This window comes from Helicoverpa zea, chromosome 29 (genome assembly GCF_022581195.2).
Source record: "Helicoverpa zea isolate HzStark_Cry1AcR chromosome 29, ilHelZeax1.1, whole genome shotgun sequence".
NCBI lineage: Eukaryota > Metazoa > Arthropoda > Insecta > Lepidoptera > Noctuidae > Helicoverpa > Helicoverpa zea.
In genome coordinates this window covers 1,108,281-1,123,097 of record NC_061480.1, presented here as the reverse complement: position 1 = coordinate 1,123,097, position 14,817 = coordinate 1,108,281, and the positions used below count along the sequence as shown (strand labels likewise).

The window sequence follows — 14,817 nt, the reverse complement described above, 5'->3', positions numbered from 1 at the left end:
TGTTACTATTTCTATTTGTTCTATTTGTAGTGCAGTTGACTCTGTGAGAAAGATATTTATTTTACGATTTATATACACACTAGCTTCTGCCAGCGGTTTCACCCCGCATCCCGTGGGAACTACGTGTTTCCAAGAGAATTCTTGTCCAGTCCAGGATAAAAACTATCCTATGTTCCTTCTCAAGGTCAACTCTATAGAGATAGAGAGAAAATTTGGTACAGAGGTACCAAATTTTATTAAAATCAGTTCAGTGGTTTAGACGTGAAAGCGTAAGAGACAGACAGACAGACAGACAGAGTTACTTTCGCATGTATAATATTAGAAGGATCACAATGTTTAACTTAGGACGAGATCAATTAAATTATTACTAATACAATTATACATTTTTGTGAGACAAATAGTTGGTTGAATTTTATTAGGGACTGGTTGATCCTGTCAAAGTTGTGGTGGCCTAACAGGTAAAGAACCATCCTCTCAAGTAAGAAAGTGTGTTTGATCCAGGTCAGGCAAGTACCAATGCAACTTTTCTATGTTCGTATGTACTTTCTAAGTATATCTTAGACACCAATGACTGTGTTTCGGATGGCACGTTAAACTGGTCCCGGCTGTCATTGTACATCCCTAGTAGTCGTTACGAGTTTTCAGAAACCAGTAAGTCTGTATAGGGTTCCCCGGGTAACTGGGTTGAGGAGGTCAGACAGGCGGTCGCTCCTTGTAAAACACTGGTACACAGCAGCTTCCGGTTAGACAGGATACCCAACCCAACATAGTTGGGAAAAGGCTCGGGAGATGATGATGATGTAATGATGGGAAGAAAATGCTCTCACTGAGTATGCGCTCACTGAGGTGTAGAAGGCACTAATAAATACTTACATTAATTACCATGTTCTAACTTCTATGTCTATTTGTGAATGGAGGTGTCCGCTATCATAATCCTATGTTGCTTCTCTGCTTTTGAAGTCTTTAGCATGTTTAGTGCCTGGAGATACATCACAGATGAATCATTATTTAGCTTCAACATCACAGCGGTTCCACCATAATTCAGTGGGAACTACTCGCCACAGCAGGATAAAAAATAGTTAATGTCTTCTTTCGGGCTCTAAACTATGTATGAACCAAATGTCATCCAAATCATTTAAGTGGTTTTGACGTGAAAGTAGTATAGACTTAGTTGCATCCATATTTATTTATTTTTTTAATGCTTCTTGCATTAACGTACAATGGCGGACTTAGGCGTTCTATACCAGTCTATAGTTATCGGCACGAAACTTGAGCTCTGACCTCCACTTGCGCAGAAGTAATTTATTGGATCCCTTTTGTGGTATGAAGTGAGGCGCGGGGGCGGGCTAAAGCGGTGATTGGCCCGCAGTGCATCGCGTCATAGCCGTCACTCGGGTTTGGTTCTTTGCTAATAAATCACTTCTGCGCAGATGTAGCTCAGAGCTCAAGATTCGTGCCGATAACTATACAATGGCGGACTGAGGCGTTCTATACCAGTCTACCTTTGGGCGGTGGACTAACGCGTTGCCCGCGACTTTGTCCGCATGTAAAACTTGAGACTGGCCTTTCGTTTTTACATCTAAAAATATACTTTTATTTCAGCGTTTCAAGGGGTCGTGGACTCGTGGCTAAGTAACAGCCTTACGGCTCATTCAATCATAAAAAGCTGCGTCTACGCTAGAAGAGCCGAGCACGAGCGGAGCACGAGCCGAACACAATTCGTCTAGTGTGGACTAACTTACAAGCCTCTAACGAGCGCGCTGCGAGCATTTCGTTCGTGCTCGGCTGCGTTCCGCCTGTTGTCGGTTTTTGACGAACACAAAGGGATTTGCTAACAGTGATCGTTGTAGGTTCGTTGTACGTCCACACTTGACGCCGCGAACGACAAGCCGAGCGGCTCCGCTTGTGCTTCGCGTGTGCTCGGTTCGTCTAGCGTAGACCCGCCTTAAAGTCAAACAATGCTTGGATTGTTCGTTGCGTGGATAAGACCATCATATCATGACGATTTCCTCCGTATTTTGGACTGGGTCCCGGATGTCATTTGAACATCTTTGGCAGTCGTTACGGGCGGTCAGAAGCCATAAAGTCTGACAACCAGAAGGTAACGGATTGCCCAAGTAACTAGGTTGAGGCCGACGAAGGCTGAGTCAATTCTGAAGTGAATATGTATGGTTAAAAAATACTTACGATAGGATAATTGATAAAAATTACTTCAAACTTCGGCTAACATTGCTTGTTTTTTGTATTTTGTTGCTTCTATCTAATGGAGTTGGTGGGTTTGTGACGTTTTGACGGAAAGAATTGCTGTCAGTTTATTTTTCATAAAAAAATTGGTTTGAACTGTAAGAAGTTTTATATAATAAGCTTACTACCTCTTTACAAGATGTTTTCCATATTTTCCGAAGATTTCACCGGTGTGCAGCATTGTGACGTAAACAAATGTATCTTCTGGTGTACTCGCTCTAGCAAATAGTAACAAATTGTGTGCGATCATTTGTAAAATATACTCGAAATTGCAAATTAGCTTACACCAGCGTTCTCGCCCACATGAGAATTATATTTTTACTTCCTCAGTAAATGGGCTGAGTAATTAACACTAAAATAACCTTTATTATGATTAAAATTTTCAGCTTCATAATATAAGTACCTACAGCTTTTCAGCTGTATGCTGTAGCTTATGAGCGTGCATCGGAGAGCACGTAAATGTCGGTCCTGCGCCTGGTCTCTTTCCGGTCGTGTCGGATTGCCGTCCCATCGGGTTATGAGAGTGAAGGAATAGTGAGTGCAACTGTGTCTGCGCAAATGCTCGTGCATTATAATGTCCTGCGCAGCTGGCTGATCTTCTTAAATGAGAACAGCCGACGTGGCCGAAATCGGCCGTGGACGCCATTATACCTACAGCTTTTCAAGAATGGATCAAATGTTATCTTTCTTTAGGCTTTTTTTAATGCTCAATCCTTCTCCGTGTGAGAGGAGGCCTGTGCCCAGCAGTGGGACGATAAAAAGGCTGTAACAGTACAGTTCTTTAGGTCCTATATATTAATATCATAGAGAGGAAACATTTTTTCGCAAATGTCGCTTTGAAAAAAATATTTCACTGCTTGAAAGCTAGACTTTCCCCGAGTAACAAAGGCTATATTATTTCCTCCGGGTATGTGAAGAAATTCCCCAATGCGGCTGTCATTTCAAAGTCAAAGGTAATTTTTTTTATTCCAAATAGGCCTATGAAATCTCTTTCGAAACGTCAAAGTAGTTAGTTGCATGGTTCCACAGAGTTGGTCTCATGGAGAAGAACCGGCAAGAAACTCCATGACTATTTGGCCATCTTTGGCTATCGTTAAGGGTAGTCAGAAACTAGTAAGTCTGACGCCAGTCTAACCAAAGGGTATCGGGTTGCCCGGGTAACTGGGTTGAGGGGGTCAGATAGGGCAGTCGCTCCTTGTGGCACACTGGTACTCAGCTGCATCTGGTTAGACTGTAAGCCGACTCAAGCATACCTACTTAGGAAAAGGCTAGGCAGATGATGATGGGCAGAAATTCTCTCGGGTGAAACCGAGGGTAAACAGCTAGTAACTTAAACGCTTAAGCTTCGATACTTAAAGTTGATAGCTCATACTAATAGTGCAAGGAAAGTGCTGTCGACAATTTAGCGAATATTAAGAAAATGTACAAATGTTGTCGTCGTCAATATAATCGCCAGCCTTTTAGTTGAATCGGTAGTTTATTGGTTTATGATAATACTAGCTTTTGCCCGCGACTTCGTTCGCATGATATAGTGACTTCCGGCATATTTTTGGTTTGACCAATAGATGGCGCTATATGTCCGTAATAAATTTTATTTTTTATTTTTATATATATTTTTTTTGAAATAAAAACTATCCTATGTCCTTTCTCAAGTTCCAAACTATGTCTGTACCAAATTTCACACAAATCGGTTCAGTAGTTTAGGCGTGAAGAAAAGACAGACAGACAGACAGACAGACAGACAGACAGAGTTACTTTCACATTTATAATATTAGTTAGGATTAACTGAAATAGGCATATATATAGGTACTTTATTTTGTTAGGTATTTAACTAAAATTAAACCGTCGTACCACAAAAACTTTTGAACGTCTGCTGAACACTTAAAAAAAAAAAAATACTGATTATGACGTTGAAATAAGGTCCGTTTTGCAGCCACACTTTTTTTAGACAAGTGTTCAACAGATGTTTAAGTTTTTGTAGTAAGGCTGACAGTCTTGATATGAGTTTTTATTAAAAAAAGAAATACAAACATCCGGATTGAGAACTTCCTTCTCTTTAGAGAGGTCGGTAAAAAAGTGGAGCTACAAATCAATGTATAGAAACTGAACTTAATTTATTACTAGCCGTTTTCCCACGGCTACACTCGCATCCCGTGAGAACTACTGCTTTTACCGGAATAAAAGCTACTTACTTGGTAGACCTTTGCAACAATGTAAGGATTTTTCAATTGGGTTTAGTAGTTTCGGAGCTTTTAGGGTACAAAGAAATAAAAAAATGTTTCCTCTTTATTATATTAGTAGGTATAGGTATAACTTTACCACAGCTGAACTGATTTTGATGTTGAATACCAGCTTTCATCTCAAAACCGCATCCAAATCCGTTCATCTATTTAGGAGCTACGGTACCACAAATAGAGACACAAATAACTTTTTAGCGTCGGACCAAAAATAATTTAAACCAAAAAATACCAAAAAATAAAACAAATAATTTAAATTTAAGTCAACTTTATTTAATGATCCTTAATTATACAAGAAATATTATTTTACATTCAATATAAAAATAAAATCATAGCATGTCAATCTATTTTATACGCCCGTATTTTTACTAGGAATACATAATCTATTAGCGAGTATTTTTTTGTTAATGAAACTTCGCAAACGACTTTGTTTGTTTGTGAAGTTTGACAATTTTTAGCACGGAGGAAGGAAGGATAGCAGAGATGCCATAAGGAAGGTAGGTCAGGCGCCTTCTTGTAGCTCAAGCGACGTACGGTAGGCGTGATCAGTTACTACAACTAACGAGACGTTCGGGTTCCTTGTCAAACCAAAACTAAAATGTCAAAGATTGGTGATTTCATTTTCAAAACAGTGGGCGGGTCCCATAGAAGACGGGTACCATAGAAGGTTTGTAACACCACCATTTGGGCGCGTTACTTTCTTGGGAGATTTTGCGTTATGACATCTCCGCTAGTCATTTGGTTCTCCATGATTTTTATCTTCTAAAAAGCACTTATTGAAACGACTCACAGACAAATATTGCAAAAATTAGAATTTGCTTTACGAAAAAAGATGCAAGAAAATTATAAACAATATTTTTTAGAACATACAAAAATCCGCATTGAGAAACTCCTTTTCGGGAAGTCGGTTAAGAAACAAAAAAACATTCAAAATTATAAGATTTCTAGAAATTTAACTCATTCATAAAACTAGTTTTTCACTATATTAAGATTCATTGTATAACAATTTTAGAAGGCGTATCAAAACAGGACTTTTACTGACTACAGATGGCATATAAATAGAAAAACTAGCTACATAAAGACAGAAAAACCAAAATAAAATAATATTTAAACTATACAAATACAATTACTATAGTTCGGCCATTCAGAGAATGCGTTCCTGACACGTCGCGATTGAACTGACGACGTAACTTTGCAATGGCGTTGCAGTTACGATAAAAATATTTTTGCTGGTTGTTTACCGTTTTAACAATTGAGGAGCATTAAAACAACATTATTATATCAATAATCAATGAATGTAGTTACGTCGTCAGTTCAATCGCGACGTGTCAGGAACGCATTCTCTGAATGGCCGAACTATAACTGCCGAACACTGAAACGACACTTAATTTTAAGTGTTTCTCAAACAACATTCTATTTCTAACACACTTAAAAAATTCATCATCATCATCATCATCTCAGCCATAGGACGTCCACTGCTGAACATAGGCCTCCCCCTTAGATCTCCACAGATACCTATTGGAGGCGACCTGCATCCAGCGTCGACGGCGACCTTTATAAGATCGTCTGTCCACCTTATTGGTGGACGTCTTACGTTGCGCTTGCTTAAAATATTTCTGCAGGAGAAAGACTTTTAAATAAGACTTAAAATAAAAAATCGGTAAAAAAACTTTTAAGTTAAACGGTTTTATCTTATGTGCACTGAAAACTAGAAAATAAAAAAATAGTTACTTACCTGTCAACCTACGTAGGTGGTCTTGGTCATATTAGACTAAAATAAAAACGTGGGGCCCATTAACTGTTGCTGTAGTACTTTCTTCTAGAGGTATAATAGGTGTGGATTGCATCGACTTACTATAATCGTAACTGGAGATTTTGACAATCAATAAATCAGCCGTAGCGGCTTCACCAGCGAACGCCGAGCTCATGATCTACCAAAGTATAAAGATATGCTTTGCCATAGGTAGGATTTCAGAGGGGCCCCACGTTTTTATTTTAGTCTAATATGACCAAGACCACCTACGTAGGTTGACAGGTAAGTAACTATTTTTTTATTTTCTAGTTTTCAGTGCACATAAGATAAAACCGTTTAACTTAAAAGTTTTTTTACCGATTTTTTATTTTCTAGTTTTTAGTATTTAATGAAAATGCCTACCGAATATTCCTCATTCTATCTAATTCATTTAGTGCATCATTATTACACGGTCTCTTACCTGATAATTTATTACAATCTAATTCCTCAATACATAGCCCTTCCAGGTACTTTTTTTTTAACGACCCCAAAAATCATCACATGACCTCTCCTGCTGTGGGTCAGCAGCGGTGAGGGACTGCCAGACTCTTGACTAAGAACCGTTTTGTTCCGTCGTAGGCCTTTTATGTACCAGGGCCGCGGTAACTCTTTCAAACAATCTCGCAGCCCAGGCAGGCCTTGGCCCTGTTGGGCCCCGCTGGAGTTACTGACAGTTTTCTACTTGTGAAGCCCTTTCATTTGATACCCATATTGGTGGGATTGATAAAAAATTGTTATCAGCCATTTGGTAGCGGCGGCCATCTTAGATTTCAATTTTGCATAGTAAATTGTATTCTACTTGTTGAGACCCATCAACATGGGTATCAAATGAACCTAAGTTATCCGCCATTTTGTAGAGGCCGCCATCTTGGATTTTAATTTTATATAGTACATTGTATTCTACTGGTTGAGAACTTTCATTTGATACCCATATTGATGGGATTGATAAAACCTACGTTATCCGCCATTTTGTAGCGGCCGCCATCTTGGATTTCAATTTTTTATAGTATATTGTATTCTGCTTGTTGAGCCCTTTCATTTGATACCCATATTGATGGGATTGATAAAATCTACGTTATCCGCCATTTTGTGCCGGCGGCCATATTGGATTTACAATGTTATTGATATTACTATATTGTATTGTCATCGGAATTAAAGGTGTATACAAAATTTCAGATTAATCGGTTGACAGGAAGAGGGTGAAATTTGAATTACTAAATTTGACCCAAGAATGAATAAAACAAACTGGGTGAGCTAAATAAAACCGTTTAATTAAGTAACGTTTGAGGATGAGACGTAAGTCGTTTATTACCAGGGCTGTGGGATTGTTCGCGCGAGTTACCGCGACCCTGGTACATAAAAGGCCTACGACGGAACACGACGGTGTTTAGTCAGTAAGAGTCTGACACTCCCTCTCCGCTGCTAACCCATAGCAGGAGGGGGCATTTGATGATTTTTGACGTCGTTAAAAAAAAGTCGTTTATTACTATGGCAACATTACCTAAATAAAATATACAACTCATATTATATCATAGATCTTGTACTAAATTGTCATTTGTCATCATTAAGACATGAACAGCCTTACTACAAAAACTTAAACATCTGTTGAACACTTGTCTTAAAAGAAGTGTGGCTGCAAAACGGACCTTATTTCAACGTCATAATTTGTCATTTTTAGACAATTGTTCAACAGATGTTTAAAAGTTTTTGTGGTACGACGGTAAAGGATTATATTCACAAACCTAGATTAACCTAAAATTATATCATTATGTCAAATCAAACATCAAATTAAATCTCGTCAACACAAAATGTATCAAAGTTATTGCATTTTATATAAACTAACAAAATTATATATAATTTATTTATTTGTTTATATAAGTAAATAAATATATAGCATAGACTGCAGTTTTAAAAATTGTTTTCTAAAATACCTATATGTTAATATCTAAATATTAATTGTTTTATTATTGCTAAGGTTCAATTTTCACTGGCGATGGTTTTTAAAATATTCCATTCCCTTATATTTACAACGTTAAAATGTCTACCTAAAAAGTCGTGGTGGCCTAGTGGGTAAAGAACGAACCTCTCAAGTATGAGTGTGTTCGATTCCAGGTCAGGCAAGTACCAATGTAACTTTTCTAAGTTTGTATGTACTTTCTAAGTATATCTTAGACACCAGTGACTGTGTTTCGAATGGCACGTTAAACTGTAGGTCCCGGCTGTCATGGAATATCTTCGGCAGTCGTTACGGGTAGTCAGAAGCCAGTAAGTCTGACACCAGTCTAACCTAGACGTATTGGGTTGCCCGGGTAGTCGCTCCTTGTAAAGTACTGGTACTTAGCTGCATCCGGTTAGACTGGAAGCTGACCCCAACATAGTTGGGAAAAGGCTCGGGAGATAATCATGTAAATATTTTCAGGTTTTGCACATTTAAAGTTACACGTTGTATTACATAATAACAATAATAAAGGCATAAGTATTGGTGTATATGTCACTTCTTCGCAAGCACGGCTGAACAGGGGCCCGATTCTCCTAATTTTACTTATTCACGTTCGACTTAGATCCAATCCCGACTCAATTACGATTGAAGCGTATGTGGCATTCCGCTATTTTTTCTTTGAAATAAACGTTTTTATCCATAACTGTCATTTAATAATGAATCATTTTGTCTGCAAATGATTTATGATTGCAATATGATTGTAGAGCAAACAACCGCATAGGACCAAAATCACCAAAATAGCAGACCAGTCGCAAACCAATCGAATGTCGTTGGAATACGATTGGTCTTATATTAGTAGCAGAATGCCCGATATGGTTAAAACTACTATTGCGATTCAATTTCTATTCGATTTTGACATTATTAACTTACGAGAATCGGGCCCCAGTTTGATAAATAAAGTCGTCAGTAATATAGCTTACATATTAGAATAACATATTAGGCTATTTTTTTGTACAGATGCCAGAAGAAGCTAGTCCTAAAAATATGTTTTTTTTTTAAATAGATTTTATGACCTTACAACAAAAACTTAAACATCTGATGAACACTAGTCTAAAAAAGTGTGGCTGCAAATCGGACCTTATTTCAATGTCATAATTTGTCATTTTTTAGACAAGTGTTCAACAGACGTTTAAAAGTTTTTGTGGTACGAACGGTTAATTTTTTATAAGGTCAATAATTGAGTTCTAGTTTTTACTACCAATTAATTAAAACATCATTAGTCGCGTTGTCTTTTTATTTTCTTCTTATTAGTTAGTTACATTTGAGGACAACTGGGTTGAGGGGGGTCAGATAGGCAGTCGCTCCTTGTAAAGCACTGGTACTGAGCTGCATCCGGTTAGACTGGAAGCCGACCCCAACATAGTTGGGAAAAGGCTCGGGAGATGACGAGTAAATTGAATCATTATTTTAAGCAGTAGTTTTTAATTTGTTTAATATGTATTTGTGTAAAAAGTCCTATCAAGGTTGTTTACCTTAAGGGTCAATTCCCACTGAAAGAGCAGCGGCCGTAAGAGCACGGACAATGTAAGAGCGCGGCGCGGCCCAGCGCGGCGCCGCGCGGCCCGCCGCGCTCGCGCTCTATCACTTGCATTTACGGCCGCTGCCGGCCGCTGCCGACCGCTGCTCTTCCAGTGGGGATTGACCCTAAGTGCCTAATCGAATGGAATAGATCTTCAATTACATACATATTTAAGTATATCCATATACCATAAGAATGCGCTCAGACAGACCGGCGCGCATTTTACTTTTCACACAGACCGGAATCGGCTCCGATCGGCTGCGTGAGATGCAATCGGAGCCAAACGTCAGCAAGACCGAGAAAAAGTACACGATCGGAGCCGGTCGGCTCCTCTTATTATTTCACACCAAGCGCCTTCGAGCATTCTTAATGACAAAAGCAGTGCACATGCAAAAATAAACCTTACTACAAATACTAAGTACTCGATTTTCAACGTGTTAAGAATTTGCTCTCCTCTCCGAGCCGGTCTGTCTGAACGGACCCTAAGTGGGAGTTCACTTCAAATTAAACAGCAAAACGAATTTTCTAGAAACTCAACTTTATTTATTATGATTACAATAAAAATATTCATATATACGAAAGAATGTTTTTTTTTTTGTCAATATTACTGCGTTTAGTATTAATTGCATATGGCAACATTTCATTAATCATAAAATCTGTCAAATAAATCTTATTTCTTAGGCTCAGGTACGCCGACAACATAAACGTCTGTATTTCTTAAAACATTTGTCATTTTGAATATTGTACGTTTATATTCATATTAAACATTTGTTTTAAGAAAACTGACTATTAGATTGTCGGTGAAAATAAACCTCGTATATATTTATTTGAAAACCCACTGTGAAATCAGCCTATTTTCGTTCACATTTGCTGCAAAACGGTTTGCAAAACAGACAGTTTTGCAGCCACACTTTTTTTGACAAGTGTTCACCAGATGTTTAAGTTTTTGTAGTAAGACTAATTGTCTAGAAAGATATTTAAAACCGGTCTTGCACTTGTAAGATAAACTCACGTAAGTAGCTTTTGTAATAAAATTAATGTTAAAACCATCCTCTCAAGTATGAGAGTGTGTTCAATTCCAGGTCAGGCAAGTATATTTCAGATACCAATGACTAATTAAAGGTGAAAGAAAAATATTTTGAAGAAACCTGGACTATATAGTCTGAAATCAGCAACCCGCATTGAGCAAGCGTGGTGATTAATGCTCAATCCTTCTCCGTGTGAGAGGAGGCCGCAGCCCAGCAGTGGGACGATATAACGGCTGATGATGATGATAACTTACAGAAAGCTACTTACAAGTATAAAGTCGGTGTAAGCCGCTAAGGAGAAAAAGTCTATTTACTAGCCATGGAGTAAGGAAAGATGAGAGAACGGAGATACCATAATGCAGGTAGGTCAAGCGCCTTCTTCTAGGTCAAATTCGTAGACATTGATATATACACCAACACAAAAATGTGAAAATGTGTGTGATGTGATGTGAAATGTGAGTGTGAAATGTGTAGGTGTCGGAGACACCTATCTGACTATATATATATAAATGTGAAAATGTGACAGATAGGTGTCGGAGATACCTATCTGTCACATTTTTGTTCGGATATCCACAGTGGTAATTGATCTATCTCCGACATATAAAAAATGAGCGCAACATTCAAAATTGTGCGCTCATTTTCTTTGTCCTAGCCGACCACTTCGGTCGTAAAATTTTATTGCTTTAACTACAGTGCGTTGTAATAACGACTTTAAGCAATTCGCGTAAAGTTGAACTTGCAATAACGCATGCTTGTATCTTATAGAAAGAGACAGAATTAGTGTTCGGAGACACTTTCGAGCTTTACTTTTATTCGAGACTGTGCATCTTGGGTTTTTGTATATCAATGACAGGGCATGACCAAAACAATCAATTAACGAGGCGTTCTAGTTCTTTTGGGCGTCTGTCAAAGATTTTTGGTATTACAAAAAAAAATGGCAAAGTGCGAGTCGGAGGGTTCCGTACCATTATTTATAAAACGAAAAAAAAAATCACGTTTGTTGTGTGGGAGCCCCTAATTTTCCTTATTTGCCTTTTCAGTATTTGTTGTTATAGCGGCAACAGAAATACGTAATCTGTGAAAATTTCAGCTCTCTAACTATCACGGTTAATGAGATACAGTCTGGTGACAGACGGACGGACGGACGGACAGAGGAGCGAAAACAATAGGGTCCCGTTTTACCCTTTAAAAATGGTCGGGTCCAAAGAAGGCGTGTAAGGGTGGAGCTAGTAACCTTCCTCGTCCCCCGAACACCCGCATGTTATCGCGCTACTTTCTTAGGAGATTTTGCGTTATGGCATCTCCGCTAGTCATTTTGTTCTCCATGGTATAATCATCGGCACGGATATTGAGCCGTGACCTTCACCTACGCAGAAGTGATTTATTGGTTTATTGCCATAAGTGTACGATGCGCAAAGCGATCCCCACTCTTCCGCCGAGAGCTCAATATCTGTGCCGGTAACTATATTTCCTTTATTTAAGTCTAGATATAATTCAGATATTCTATATATTTAAAGTTTACACTGCGATCCTTTTCTAGGTATGTTAATGTAAGGCGATGGGTGCGGATATAGCGGTCTTCTGCATTTGAAGTCCACTAGATCGACTATTTTTGTCGGCTGTAACAAAGAGAATATTAAATTTAGTTTATAAATCATTACATATTATACAAAATTTGATATACTAGATGTTGGCAGTAGTAACGGGTGGTCAGAAGTCAGTAAGTCTGACACCAGTCTAACCGAGGGGTACTGGGTTGCCCGGATAACTGGGTTGAGGGGGTCAGATAGGCAGTCGCTTCTTGTAAAGCATTGGTACTCAGCTGAATCCGGTTAGACTGGAAACCGACCCCAACATAGTTGGGAAAAATAGGCTCGGAGGATGATGACTAGATGTTTCCCACGGTTTCACTCGCGTCCGGTGGGAACTTACTGCCGGTATCGGGATAAAATATAGCAATGTTACTCGGGAGTAAGCTTCTCAAGAATTATTGGATAGATTTAAAAAAATATTTCAGTGTCTGATAGCCTATTTATCGAAGAACGTCGTAGGCTTGTTTTTATCCGATTTTTTGGAGTAGTTCTCACAGGACGTAGGTGAAACCGCTGGTGGAAGCTAGTATCTACGTTTAAGTGTAATTTTGCTGTAGGTAATTTTTAAGTTTTCCTTTAAAACATAGTGTGCAAGTTAAGGTCAGATTGCAACCGGTTATGGAACCTTTCTTTTTATCCACCGGGAAATCATCAACCGACCTCTCCCGCTATGGGTTAGCAGCGGAGAGGGAGTGTCAGACTCTTACTGACTAAAAACCGTCGTGTTCCGTCGTAGGCCGCGTATGTACCAGGGCCGCGGTATCTCTTTCGAACAACCCGCAGTCCTGGTAATGGAAGCTGACCCCAACTCAGTTAGGAAAAAGCTATACAACTGATGACCCTAACTAATATTATAAATGTGAAAGTAACTCTGTCTGTCTGTCTTTTCTTCCCGCCTAAACTACTGAACCGATTTGTGTGAAATTTGGTACAGACATAGTTTGGAACTTGATAAAGGACTTAGGATAGTTTTCATTCCAAAAAAAATATAAAAATAAAATGTATTCCGGACATATAGCGCCATTTGTTCAAACCAAAAATCTGCCGGAAGTCACTATTCCACGCGAAGTCGCGGGCGGAAGCTAGTATGTAAATAACCAAACACCCTCACCTTAGGATAGCATCTGTCACACTCGTCTTCATCCCCTCCCTCCTCCTTCTCCTTTTCCTCCTTTTCCTCTTTCGGTTCAGGACTATGTCCCGCCCCCCCCTCGGCCGTCGATATGATGTACACCGACAGTTTCTGTCGCTCCGGAGAGTCCATGGCTATGTGTTTCTAAAACCGCAAGAAAAAATAAGCTTTAAAATATCTTATTGTAAAAAAAGCCAGCCATTTACGGCATCGATTCTTGCAAAGAAAGTTTCCGTATAGTTATCGGCACGGATAATGAGCTCTCGGCGTAAGAGTGGGGATCGCTTTGCGCACTGTACACATAAGGCAATAAACCAATAAATCACTTCTGCGCAGGTGAAGGTCACGGCTCAATATCCTTGCCGATCATTATACCATTACTTCCGTTCTTTATTTATAAGACGTTGAACATATTCTTTATTTAATTCAAAAGGAACTCTAAAAAAGGATACACATTACATGCACAGCACTATTATAAAACGACTTTAGAAAAAAAATATCCGCCGTAAGTGAATTTCTTATCGTTTTGTTTGTTGTAAATAAAAAGACTTGGCTTATAGACAGATGTTTTTACTAAGTAACAGAATTTTTTGATAATTGGACGTAGTTATGCAGAAACGTTCCAACCCACTGTACGCGTAAATGCTTATATCTCAAATTAAACTTGAATTCGAGATATAAGCATTTACGCGTTTCAGTTGTATTCTTTTTTATTCTAACTAGTAAAGGTACTAGAGGTTTTATTGTTGAATTATATTGAGTTTAGATAACCATATGCTAAGTTTAGATATCCATATGCTAAATTTTAGGCTGTTCAATCACAATAACTCGATTTCGGGTGACTTGTGGGTTGGAACGTTTCTGCATAACTACGTCCAATTGATTTTTACGTTTGTACTTACTTTATTCAATTGAATATTTCTACACCTACAACGGTAGTGTGTGTGAAACTGTTTTTAATATTAAAATCTCAATGTAAGTCAACCACATATGTATATGAGCCAGCTGCTGTACTACATACTCAGAAATAAATGACTATCACTACATTGTATAGAACAAAATCGCTTTCTCTGCCCGTATATCCCTATGCATGCTTAAATCTTTAAAACTCCGCAAATGATTTTGATCCGGTTTTTTTTAATAGATAGAGCGATCGAAGAGGAAGGTTTATTTGTGTAATAACATCTAGTAAAACCGACGCGACGCATGCACCCGTGCGAAGCCGGGGCGGGTCGCTAGTACTGTTAAAATTCTTACCGTCTTACTACAAAAAC

At 38.6% G+C, this 14,817-nt stretch overlaps 1 protein-coding gene across 1 annotated transcript in view; it reads right to left on the bottom strand.

Moving 5' to 3' along the window:
- Positions 1-10,312: 10,312 nt before the first annotated feature.
- The window catches only part of LOC124644348 (insulin-degrading enzyme), a 34,053-nt gene continuing 29,548 nt past the window's right edge, over positions 10,313-14,817 (bottom strand). Inside the window, exons 25-26 of the mRNA XM_047183659.1 lie at positions 13,523-13,687; positions 10,313-12,438 (exon numbers count right to left, since the gene is read on the bottom strand). Of these exons, the coding sequence (XP_047039615.1) occupies positions 12,331-12,438; positions 13,523-13,687 (273 nt within the window). The 3' untranslated portion in view covers positions 10,313-12,330. The remainder of the gene's footprint in view (positions 12,439-13,522; positions 13,688-14,817) is intronic.